The sequence below is a fragment of the Triticum urartu genome, chromosome 2A, assembly GCF_056163025.1.
Source record: "Triticum urartu cultivar PI428250 chromosome 2A, HENAU_Tu73, whole genome shotgun sequence".
Taxonomy (NCBI): domain Eukaryota; kingdom Viridiplantae; phylum Streptophyta; class Magnoliopsida; order Poales; family Poaceae; genus Triticum; species Triticum urartu.
In genome coordinates, this window is record NC_141874.1 from 571,904,794 (window position 1) to 571,917,295 (window position 12,502).

At 50.0% G+C, this 12,502-nt stretch overlaps 2 protein-coding genes and 1 pseudogene across 2 annotated transcripts; all 3 read right to left on the reverse strand.

The window, feature by feature from the left end:
• Positions 1-473: 473 nt before the first annotated feature.
• LOC147985970 (uncharacterized) lies at positions 474-1,906 on the reverse strand. Its single transcript, XM_087544398.1, has one exon. The coding sequence runs from the start codon at positions 1,099-1,101 to the stop codon at positions 505-507; it is 597 nt and encodes a 198-aa protein (XP_087400524.1). The 5' UTR covers positions 1,102-1,906; the 3' UTR covers positions 474-504.
• Positions 1,907-2,053: 147 nt separating this feature from the next.
• Positions 2,054-10,516, reverse strand: LOC125538825 (uncharacterized). The gene is made up of 6 exons (XM_087544397.1): positions 10,226-10,516; positions 4,816-5,055; positions 3,731-3,842; positions 3,468-3,642; positions 2,696-2,936; positions 2,054-2,606 (listed from the first exon to the last, which is right to left on the reverse strand). The coding sequence occupies exons 1-6, from the start codon at positions 10,407-10,409 to the stop codon at positions 2,305-2,307; spliced, it is 1,254 nt and encodes a 417-aa protein (XP_087400523.1). The 5' UTR covers positions 10,410-10,516; the 3' UTR covers positions 2,054-2,304.
• LOC147985971 (uncharacterized) lies at positions 5,790-10,003 on the reverse strand (annotated as a pseudogene).
• Positions 10,517-12,502: the final 1,986 nt, after the last annotated feature.

The window sequence follows — 12,502 nt, forward strand, 5'->3', positions numbered from 1 at the left end:
GCGAGAGGCAGCGTACGTGCGTTTGCCCTTTGCGGCCCTGCAGTTTCTTCCACCGTCAGTCCACCGCCCCAGTCTCCACGCTCCCTTGTCTGCCAAGAAAGCAGGAGCGGCCATTTTCAACAACAAAAAAAGGAAAAGAAAGGAGCGACCAAGTCGTGCGTGCAGTGCGAGACCTTGACGGGAGCGGAGGGGATTGATTAGAGCATCTCCAACAGCTGCGCAACGCGCCGCGTGCAAAAAAGTCATTTGCCGCGTGCCGTTCGTCTGATTTGACGCGGTCGGCAGCGGTTGCTCTAGCAGACGCGTTAAAATTGAGCGCGCGCGCGTAGCTCCAGCGGCCGCGCTAAAATGCAGCGCGCGCTAAACGGTGCGTACATTTTTTTAATAAATTTATAGATAGAAAAAACGATACATAGATATTTTACATAGTTCCATAGCATAGATAGATAAAAATTATTTAGATAGTGCAAGGACATAGATAAAAACTACTAGTGCAGCTACATCCTACTCCCAGTCGTCGTCGTAATCGTCATCGTCGCCATCCTCGCTGGTCTGATTCGAGGTATCGAGCCACATATCTTCCCAACGATCATCATCAGATGTAAAGATCGTCTCACCACCATTCTCAACTACATCGCACTGGGATAGCGCCAGGGCCTTCCGCCGACGCCTGTCCAACCGCTCAGCGCGGCGCCTTTGCGTCTCCTCCTCACGGTGCCTTGCCCGGTAGGCTTGCTCGTAGGATACGTCCTCCGGGTGTTGTTGGCGCCACTCCGCCATGACCCGCTCGTCCTCATGGGCGACGAGGAGGCGGTTCTGCCGCTCAACGTGCTCCGCACGGTCTTGTGCCGTGCGAAGACGAGGCGGCGGGGCGACGTCCAGCGCCTGCTGCAGCGTGTGGACATCGTGGAAGTTCATCTGCTGGCGCGGCCTGCCTAGGCGCCACGCCGCCGCGTCGTACGCGCGGGCGGCCTCATGCGCCGTCTCGAAGGTGCCGAGGCCAAGCCGGAGTTGGCCGGACCGTATCTCCGAGTAGAACCCGCCGTTGGGGCGCTGGCGGACGCCGCGGTAGCCCGACACTCCTCGGCGGCGTGGCAGCATGATGGCGGGGCGCTGGAGCGGTGGCGCGGGTGGCAGCGGAAGCAACCGAGAAAGCGGTGGAGGGGCGTGTGGCAACGGAAGAGAAAGAGAAGCGTGTGTAATAGGCGTGTGGCGCGCGCCGTATTTTATAGGCGCGCCGGAAGCGGTGCGACAAAAAAAGCGCGCGACCTGCCGCCTTTTCACGCGCGCGCGCAAATCATTCCCGCGCGCGCGATTTTCCCGCCACCGCTGGAGCGTGCCGAAATGTCCCACGCGCCCAAAAGACTCGGTTTACCGCGCGAGCTTTTTACTGCGGCTGTTGGAGATGCTCTTAGAGTAGGTGGGCTGAGAGCCTGAGATCGTGGAGTGAGTCTAGCAAAAGCAGCTGGTTCCCCTTCTAGAAGCAGAAGCAGATGCGGATGCACCGCCCAATCCGGCGCCTTTTGTTGCACGAGGGCAGCAGGGTTTTGTGGCTGACACAAGCAAAAAGGCTATCATTTCATTTCATAATATAAAGTGCAAAAGCCAACAACTCCCTTGTTAACTAGAGTAGCTGTTCCATAGTCAACTTCCGTAGCCTGATAGCAGCCGTACCTGCACGTAGATTTATAGTGTGTGTCACTCTCTGGCATGTTCAGTACCGCCTCCACCAGTATTACTCGGGGGAGCCGGTGGGAGGAGATGTCCAGTGACTAGTGATTCAAACTGCGTCAGGCGATCAAAGCTGCAGAAAAGGTCGTCCCAGTGAAGGCGTTGAGCCCGCGCTGCGATGCGAGCCCTCCAGTCGATTCCGCAGTGAACGTGTTCGACGGACAAGTCGATGACTGGGAAGGCGACCAAGATCCTGCTGAACGTCATCGCCGTGACCACGACCATGTAAATTCGTCTGTGCCAAATGGACCTATATCGACGCGCCTTACCATATATAGGTCTATATGCTCCCTCTTCAGCAAATAACATGAGCAAAGCTGGATGCCCCGAAACAGTTCCATTTAGATGATATCCCCATTGCATACATCATGACAGATTGACAGTGAGTCAGCGACCAATGCTAACTTCAAAGTATCACTTACATATACATGCATAGCTACTACTGCACCGATTTCACAATTACAACCTAGGTAGTACTTTCAGAGGCAACAAGCATGTTGGACATATATACATAGATATTCTGCTAGCTCTTTCAAAGCACACCAATCTCTGTATGAACTGCAACGGACATGCTCATGAGAAGTCCCGGTCAGGAAAGAGCAGCGGAGCAACAAGGGTCCAGATGTACAGCGCTGCGGTGGACCACTCCGTGCAGATGCGCACCCAGACGGTCGTCCATCCGACATCCATCAGCTCCGACCTATCTGAAGTGGCGCTCGTCCAGCCCGTCAGAAGCATGGCCGAGTACATGCTCGCGAGGGCGAATATAAGGTGGAAGAAGGTGTAAGAATAGCTCACAGGCCGCGGCTCACTTCCCTCGCTGCTGCCCTTCCCCTCCTCCACATTGGAGTCAGCAAGCAAAGGGTTCCTCGCACCTGTTGCATCGTCGATCAGCATGAGTGAAAAATGTCAGACAAGCACGAGGCAGTGTGTGTTTCGCATACTGTAGCTGGTACATTCTTACCAGATCTAGGAGACGACGGCGGCGAAAGGAAAGTAGTGGAAGATCCAGCGCGAACGGCAGAGTACACTACAGAGAGCACGGTGGTGAGCATCCCAAGCACAAGGGCGCTCATTGAGACCTGCTTTGGGTGCATGTGAAGCCCGTTGCACGCATAGTCATATGGTTCACTCGAGAGACTAGTGTAACACAGGTATGCACAGTAAACAGAAATGACCGAAGCAGGCATAACGCTCCCATTGACCTGGACAAAGAAACAATATTACATATGAACAGAAAATTACGTTATTAACTTATTTCTTCAAGTACGAACACTAAACTGAATATGTGACACTAGCTCTGGCTCAAATGTGGAGAGCAAACATACGGTAGGAAGCACATTTTGTGTTCAATGGGAGAATTACAAGACATTTTCAGAGGTGTTACCATCCCCCCTTTTTTAGTCTGCCTTGCTAACATACACAAAAGAATGATGTCTACATGCATGCAGATGGCATAAACATGGAACAACAAAATTCAGTTTCATTTTCTTGTACTACACAATGAAGATTTCCAGACCACGAGAAAATATCAAGCAACAATGATTTCTAAACTACTTGTGCAATTTCATTGACTAGTATTTATATGTTACTTATTAAGCTTCAAACTGGCCACACCTAAATGGACCAATTTATGCATCAACAACCCTCCCTTAATTTTCATCCCGAACTCCACCAGTCGGTTATGTCCAGAGGGAAAGGTACATATACTGAAGTGGGTGAAAGTGGTATGTCACCTGGGGGTGCAAAGCAATTATTGCAAATACAAAAGCAAGAATCATTGTCAAGACAATAAAGAACACATTGAGACCACAATCATGATCAGAGGGATTGAACCACATGAAGAGCACACCGGAGAAGGCAAACGTGGCGAGATAGCAAATCACAGTCACCACCAGCAAAGCTATTTCCCTGAACATTACATAAGATGACAGAATCAGTGATAGGGACAACACAAACTTGGGTTCAAGCAATACTAGCTGATGCGTGCCCCACTCACCACTTTTGCTCATCCTTCTCAACCCAAGAGTCATTCCAATTATTTGTGAAGTCTAAAAGCATCACGACTTGTACCAGAAGGAACAAGCCAGATCCAAACTTTGACAATATCTCTGCAATGACAAAGACCAGAACCTCAAGAAACATGCTATATGTAACCGATTCATCAGGGATTTGGAAATATACGGTGTATATAGCGCAAACTGTCAATTAGCTGCCGCAATCATCAAAACCTCTTTGATTTCAACATACCCCCCCCCCCCCCCACACACACACACACACAAACAAAAAGAGAGAGGTGGTAGTCCTCATCGTGGTTTTGTCTTATATGAAGTCTATCAAAATTCAGTCAGTGGTCAATTATCAAACCGAGAAGGAGAATTTTAGAGATCTGCATGTGGTATGATATGCCCCTAGTTCCTCCAAACCTGTGTATAAGAAAGTTCTCTGAGAATTACAGGATGCAGGGCATCTGGGCATGTTAACATAAGTCACATTAGCTTGTCCCACACCCATGGACTTTTAGGAAAATTCTTTGATTGTATGGTTGAAGTCACGTGGTTAGAGGACTAAAGATACCATTTGAGTTACAGTCTTAGTATTTGCGGTGAAGTTATCCCAATAGCATATGTGAGCTGGTTTCTGAAATGAAAATTTAACCTAATTCACCCAGAGTCACCGGTAAGGCCATTAAGAGGCAGTTACAGCCCATAGAATTTTCAGCCGTCCACAGCCTATGAAGATCCCCAGTCTATGGTAACAACTACGCAATAAACAAAAGCTCCAATTACAATATGTTTATACCCTCAGATTTGCAGTTCATGTATGAAACTTGCAGTTGCTGAAGCTTGATAAGATTACTGAATCATCATCCATGATAGAATCTTCATCATGTGTAGACTCTAAAGTTCAAAGTATATTGTTGCCAAGTTGAAATTAGTTATTGGTCTCTAGAGCACGCCCCCAACCGACCAAGGGGGAAACACATATCAACAGAAAAAAAAGGGGTGAAAGCATAAACATGATCAAGATTGCTATGCAAATAAACTTAACAATATATGATATGAACAGCAAAAAAGAGCTTACCATAAACACTAATTACGATGTTCGGGACAAAGAACATAAGAACAACAAGAACGACCCAGATAGCAAACTTTGCAATCCAGCCACCATGGTGCCATGCGTCTCGCCTATCGTTCTGGTCTTTGACACCAATCATCGTGAGAGCAAATATTGCAAAAAACAAGAAATTGCCCAAGCTGAGACGAAGAACAGCATTCATTTGAAACCATTCTTCTGGCGGTGTATCATCAAACGTATTTATCCCTGCAAATACCAAATTCACAAGACAATAAAATTGTACTCAATAAACAGGTATACAACAGGTTGATGAGTGTTGAGCATTCAAATGGCACAAATTCTGTGCAGAAGGAAACAACTTTTATGAGGATTGATTAGGCCAACTAATGGATTTAAGCACAATTATGGCCTAACTTCCCCTCCAATTAGATGATGGGCAAGATGCTCTAGATCCACAAAATCCGTGTCTTTCATATCAGTATAGACTAGGGCGCTTATACGATCTTGAAACTACCGTCTCAATGGTCCCTTTCTGTTATACTTCTTGTAGCCCTTGTATGCAGCAACCCATGGATCCCACCAGTGTTTGATTCATTATACATATCCAATGTAACCCTTTCCATGTCTGTGACAGCATATATTTCTTATGCGGTAGGTGAACTACTACATGCACCAAGTGTACAGATCCTTCACCACACATTCCCCTTGCCAAACAGAAACGTTCCACATTGTGCGCACAGAGGGGCTATTCCCAGCCGTTATACAATGCTCCGAGCAACTTGGAATTTGGGAACTAATCTGTTTTTGTTTTACAGGGGAGGCTAATCTGTTTATTTCTTGATGATTTCCTAGTACACGCTGCCCCTCCTTTTATAGTAAACAGTCATCCTAGAATACAACTTGAAGTAGAATATTAACCTGACGACTAGAGAATACATTGCTCAATTGATACATAGTATCAGGGCCTCTGCTGAATTGTATCCTAACTAGTCCGGTTATTGGAGTTTAGAACTAAGCATTGACTACTTGGTCTAGCCAACCGCCACATGGGATGTGAACGCTACTGCTAGGTCTGCACCAGTAGGTTTAGCCCCAAAACACCTACTTAACAAGGGCATCATAACAACGAAGTTCAGGGTACCCCAGCAAATGAATAAACAACAAACATCAAGAACTTTGGTTGCCAATGGTATAAATAAGTTCGGAACAAAATGAAGGGGTTGCACTCGGTAACAGAACAGAGAACTTTGAACAGATCTAAGATGGTTTCGACCTTGGATGTTTAATGGACGGACACATCACACATTGGACCTTTTCAGTGTATATGTTAGGAGTTAGGGTTCTGCCGGTTCTAGGGCGGAGATTGTAGAGGAAAGATGGAGGAAGACGAGGTCGAGGGCGCGGCGGCCGGCGGCTGGGCGCCGTCCTTGCCTGGTGGAGAAGAGGCGGCGGTGGCGCAAGAGGCGGCTAGAGTTAGGTCTCCCGGCTCCCTAAGGGAAGCCGAGCAAATACTGATTGCTTCTTGCTTGATTAGATTGATACATCTCCTCTCCTTATATAGAGAGGTTTACTTGACTCCTAAGCAAACGACCCTAATACCGATAAGATAACTGGGCTAAGCCCCTAATAACGATAAGATAACTCGGGCCACAGCCCACCTAATATGCCGGTCATAACACTTCTCCCCGCCTGCACAAACAGCTCGTCCTCGAGCTGTAAGGCGGGGAAGCGCTTGCTGAACTCCTCGAGGTGATCAACCAGCGTCAAACACCTCCGCGGCCGCTGGGGCGGCCAGGTCGCCGAGCCCGGCGGCGACGGCGTCCTCCTCAATGTAGTCTGCAGCCTCCAGGTAGAAGAGTCGGGGGCAGACGTGGGCCGGCATGTAGGTCTCGTCGCAGTTGAAGCACAATCCTTGGCGGCGACGCTCGAGTAGCTCGGCCGAGGTGAGCCGGCGGAACGGGCGTGCCGCGGTCGCGGCAAGGGGTGCCGCGGAAGCCTGAGCAGGCCGACCCTGCGCGGGAACATCGGGCCAGGGTGGCGGCCCAGCGGCCCGGGACGGTGATGCCTGCTGGATGGCCACCGCCCGGCGCTCGAACGCGCGGGCGTAGTACATGACCGTCTGGAGGTCCTAGGGTCCCTGCAGCTCGACGTCCACGCGGATATGATCTGGCAGACCGCCGACGAAGAGTTCGACCCGCTGGTGAGCCGTCACGCCGGACGCGTGGCACGCCGGGGCCTGAAAGCGGTCGGTGTAGTCCTGCACCGTAGAGGTGAAGGGAAGGCGGCCCAACTACGCCAGCTGGCTCCCACGTATCGGTAGTCCGAATCGAAGGAGGCAGAACTCGCGAAAACGCTCCCATGGGGGCATGCCGCCCTCGTCCTGCTCGAGGGCGTAGTACCACGTCTCTGCGGCGCCGCGGAGGTGATAAGAGGCGAGCCAGGTGCGGTCCGACGCGAGTGTCCATTGCCCCCGGAAGAACTGCTCGCACTGGTTGAGCCAGTTGAGGGGGTCCTCGGCGCCGTCGTAGGTGGCGAAGGCGAGCTTGGCGAAGCGCGGCGGTGTCTGAGCATGACCGTCGTGAGTGTACGGCTCGGCGGTACGGAGCAGCGAAGAGGATGGCGTTGGTCCGGTGTGCACAGGTGGCCCGCAGGAAAGCGGTGGCCCGTCGAAGCCAGCGTGGAAACCCGCGGAGCCGGAGGGCCCGTCGTACGACAAGGAGGGCGCCGGCTGGTCCGCGGCCATGGTGTAGACTGGCAGCGGTGACGTCCCGGCCAACCAGGCCGGAAGCTGGGACGGCGAGGGCGGGAACCGCACTTGCTGAATCGACACACCCGCCAGCGTGATTGTAGTCAGCCCGGTGCTGGGCGGCGGAGGCTCCGGCAGCGGCAGCTGCTGCTGCCTGGAAACGGCGGAGGCGGCGGGCGCGGCGATGGCCGCGACCGGCCATTGTGGCTAGATTGGGGCGGTGGCGGGGGCTGGCTGTAGCTGCAGCGAGGGCTGCAACGGCCCGACCAGCGTCGTGGTGGCCCCGGGGTACAGCGGCTGCCAGGGCTGCCAGGGCGGTGGCGGCGAGGACCCGGGTGGCGTGGGTGACGCGGCGAGGGCCGGCGCCGGCCACTGCGGCCATTGGGGCGCGGCGGCGGGCGGCGGCTGAAGCGGCCAGTGGTGGTGTAGAGGCCCGGTCGGCGCCGCGGGGCCGAATACCACGACAGGGCGGCTGGCCCGGTTGCGGCGGCCGGCGGCCCATAGGGGCCGGCTAGGTATAGCCGTATCCCCTGGAAGGCGGTGACGAGATCGTTGAGGACCCCGGTGATCTCCACCGGGAAGTAGACGACGGCCGGTAGTGCGGTGGAGGGCGCCGTCATCTGGGTGGTGGCGGCGCCGGAGGATGCGACCAGCAGCACGGACGAGGAGGGCAGCGGCGCGGTGGTGACGGTTGGCAGCGGAAGCAACGGGATGGGCGGCGGTGAAGACATGATCGGAACAGAGCTACCTGATACCAAGGTCTTAGGAGTTAGGGTTTTGCCGGTTCTAGGGCGGAGATTGTAGAGGAAAGATGGAAGAAGACGAGGTCGAGGGCACGGCGGCCGACGGCTAGGCGCCGTCCTTGCGTGGTGGAGAAGAGGCGGCGGCGGCGCAAGAGGCGGCTAGAGTTAGGTCTCCCGGCTCCCTAAGGGAAGCCGAGCAAATACTGATTGCTTGTTGCTTGATTAGATTGATACATCTCCTCTCCTTATATAGAGAGGTTTACTTGACTCCTAAGCAAACGACCCTAATACCGATAAGATAATTGGGCTAAGCCCCTAATAACGATAAGATAACTCGGGCCACAGCCCACCTAATATGCCGGTCATAACAGTATACCACACAGGTATGACTTACCTACTGATCACATAAGCTTATACATGAACATAATCTGTTAACTGGTTGGTTGCATTGTTTGCCTGTCTTAGATGGTACTCCCACAAACTCCAAAAGGTGCAGTTTGACTGTCCAAATTCATGCTTTGACCGTCAATCTCTAACAATATTTAGTCAATGGTTACAAAATCATAATCATGCGGAATGCTTTTGATTACGGATTTAATGGTGTCTATTCTGCGTAACATAAAGCACATATAATTTGACTAATTGATGGTCAAAGCACAAATTTAGACAGTCAAACTATGCCTACCTTTGGAGTCAGAGGGAGTACATAACTGTAAAACGGGAGGATTATCATATGCACGTAGAAACACAAATTCTGGGTGGTGGATACAAGACTGCAACATGGTGTTTACCAGTATTACATACACATAATACAAATCCTAGGCAATCTAAAGTTCCATAAATCATCTGGAAACGCTTTAAAAATTTGTAACTCAACTATGATCTTCACATTTTAGTGAAGAGGACCATTACTACATGATCCTACTACCAATACCATCATTCTTCAACACATTTCTGTATGGCTTGTTTATGGCTATCCATCTAAGCCTAAGAGCCCAGAGCACAAACATAAGCATAAAACAGGCATGGTGAATAATCAACTAGAAACATGACAATTTTTGGCTTTCTCCTGTCCACGCAAACACCAAGAATTCCTTCAACGTAACTATAAAAGCATCTACAAGTGGACACGTTTCTTTGTCTGGAAACAAAAGAAAAAAACATCATATTGACACATAACTTTCTCAAGCTTTATGATTCTTAGGGGGGGAAATTGAGGAACATGATTCCTATAAATTATCATGCTGAATCTTAGTCATGTTACGCCTAAGCCTCAATTCCACACACATAAGCACAACACAAGAGTACGAATAATGAAGTTTTAACATGTATGATTATTTCTGCAAATGCTCAGGACTGACAGTGAAAACCTTGTATATAATTTAACCCCTTTATAAGTGAACCCCTTTCTTTATCTAACAACGATGAAAACCATGGACTAGTTAATAGTTATGAACTTACTATATAGAAGTGAATAGAGTACCAAAAACTAAGAAACACAACTTCGACATGCCAACCTTCACCTTCTTCATCAAAATAATAATTACAAATGCAATATCATCGCCATACTGTACCACAGTTCGCACAAGGAGTAACTTTACATTATAATGTCATATGCAATTCCGCAAGCAGGGACAGTATTACTATTAACTTTATAGACACCGATGTCCCAAATTTCCTCTAATTTGATATACCGTTCACACATGTGCGTGCTGAGGAACGCGAAATGGATAAACCAGAGCACTAATTCGTAGGTATCCCAAAATCCCACAGACCATCACAGCTAAGCAACCAAACCCTCCAAAATTTCAGCTCGATCTCGCAGCCGGTGCTGCAACTACCGAGAGCCAGAAGTATACCAGGATACTAATCGCAACAAGGGTGGTCTCATCAGCGATTAAAAGAACAAAAGGTAAGGAAACAATACATGGGATGTGCTGGAGGAGGGGCGCGGCGAACTGGCGGAGGAGGAAGGAGAGGATGAGGGAGGCCGCGAAAAGGCCGCAGTACGCGAGGCGGGCTGAGCGGCGAGTGACGGACGCCGCCGCCGACGAGCAGAGGTCGCAGGCGCAGCCCGCGCAGGCGGACGCCAGGCACGACGCGCACCACATCCCCTTTCTCCTTCTGTTCGTTCCGTGAAAAGAGTTCCCCTCTTTGCTGGCAGGTGGCCCGGCTGACCGCTCTCCCCTTTCCTGTGAAGTGTGGGTTACGTAGCTCGCATGTTTTGGTTAGGCTTATAAGCAAGGTATATTCTGTCAAAGGTGCTTATCAGAAAAATTCCACCTCACGCGCAGCAGAGACGTGCTTCTTTGGCTTTTCCCGCCGCCCCTTACAAAATCTGCCCCTACAGTTGCAAGGTACTGTAGAGCCCTCATGCAATTTTTAAAGCATTACTAGTAGAGCCCTCAAACCCTTAAACCCCTAATAATAAATATTTTTTTTTATAGTTTTTGTTGAAAAAAAACCGTAGACTAGAACCCCTTAACTCTCAAACCCTCAAATTTTTTTAAAGGTCCAACCCTCAAACCCTCTCTCAATCCTCAAAAGTAAGGGTTGGGGAGCAAAATCTACCCCAACCCTCATTTGGCGGTTATACTCGCGCGAGAGGGAAAAATCCTCCCAACTCCCGCACCCATGCCCGCGACCGCCGCTGCTAGTCGCCCCCGTCGCCGGCGGCCGCCCCGTCGACCTCCCGCGCGCAACGACAACGCCGTTCATGGGGAATATTTCGTTATAAGGGTTGGGTTTAAGGGTTCTAATCTTTGCCCCTATTTTTCAACCTGTAAAAGTGCACAAAAAATTTATTTTTGAACCCTTAAAACACTAGTGAGGGTTCGAGAATTTGAGGGTTCTACTAGTAATGCTTTTATACCCTAGAAGACGTGAATCCTTTTCAGATTTGGTGTTGTGGTTGTGACAAACTCTCAAGCACACAATCTTAGGGCTTCCCTCTCTCGAGTACATGATTGCCAGACATCATTCGCGGATCCGATGGTTACAAGCTAGAGATGCTAACACGAAGCCATTTATTGTCATGGCCAACGGTCCTCGTGCGAAGATTTTCATTCCTTCTATTATTGTCCCTGATGAGGTAATTACTGATCATGAGGGTAAAGCTGAAGCATTAACAACTACGCGATTATCCCGCAGCCTTATGGACGGCAGTCTTTCTCGTTTCCCTCAACAGCGACATCCCTGATGCTTTTTTTTGGAGATGGATAACATTGGGTCAATACTCGGCGTATTCCACCCACAAAATGTTGTGCCAAGGCATGCCTAGGTCTCCCACTGCTCCTTGCATTTGGAAGAGTTGGGCACCTCCAAAACGCAAAATCTTCATCTGGCTAGTCGTCTAATACTAGGTATGGACCTCCGGTCCTGGTCCTCGTCATCGCCATGACCTACAATAGACCACCTCTCCATGCTTTTATTTCCTACCAGGAGGGCACAGTTGATCACATCCTCATGCACTGTATTTATGCGAGAAGTCTTGGCACAAACGTTTCATGGAACTAAGGGCTACAGTCGAACTGGACAAATTTGTCCCCTCAAACGTGTGTGGACACGTCGTCCGGGTGTGTCCGTTTTGAGTCTCTATTTATATGTGCACACATCCATGTCCTTAATTTTTTCCCTATACGTCCGGTCACATGTATGAGATTGATGGAGATGGAGAGAGGAAGACAAGAGAGACAATAAAGATGGTCTGTGGTGGGCCAAATCCTATGTGGCAGACGCAGGATCACTGGCTGAAGTATGAGTGCCGGACAGTCTGAACGTTTACGAAGGTTTTGAGGAGTCCGGTTGGGTCAAAATTTTCTTCTTTCCTGTCCAGTCAGTAGTCATGCGTCCAGTTAATTTGGAGAGTCCGGCTATAGTTGCTAATCCAAGTGACCATCCCGACGACTGCATTGAGTGGTGGTTGAGATCTAGAAAGCCCCTACCGAAGATCGAAGAAGGGATTCAACTCTATCTCATACGCATTGCTTGAACCGTTCGGAAACATGGAATACGGTCTTCGGGAATATGGACTCATCCCGGCTCTTGTGCACCACATTCGTGAACTCCAGACCTAGAGGGCCGCTGTAGCAGTGTTTACGACATTTCATGAGAGTGGTGTGGTGTCTTGTGGCATGGGTTGCATAACAATACAAATATGATACACAATTTCCATAATCTCGAGGAAAAAAACGACACGGGCCAA

What these genes read in the sequence shown, in the direction of transcription:
- LOC147985970 (XM_087544398.1), bottom strand. Translation starts at nt 1,101, where the DNA reads ATGCTGCCACGCCGCCGAGGAGTGTCGGGCTACCGCGGCGTCCGCCAG.
- LOC125538825 (XM_087544397.1), bottom strand. Translation starts at nt 10,409, where the DNA reads ATGTGGTGCGCGTCGTGCCTGGCGTCCGCCTGCGCGGGCTGCGCCTGC. An exon ending in CCTCCTCCAGCACATCCCAT is followed by an intron (nt 5,056 to 10,225) that starts GTATTGTTTCCT and finishes TGGTATTTGCAG; the next exon opens with GGATAAATACGTTTGATGAT. An exon ending in GCCGTCGTCTCCTAGATCTG is followed by an intron (nt 2,607 to 2,695) that starts GTAAGAATGTAC and finishes ACGATGCAACAG; the next exon opens with GTGCGAGGAACCCTTTGCTT.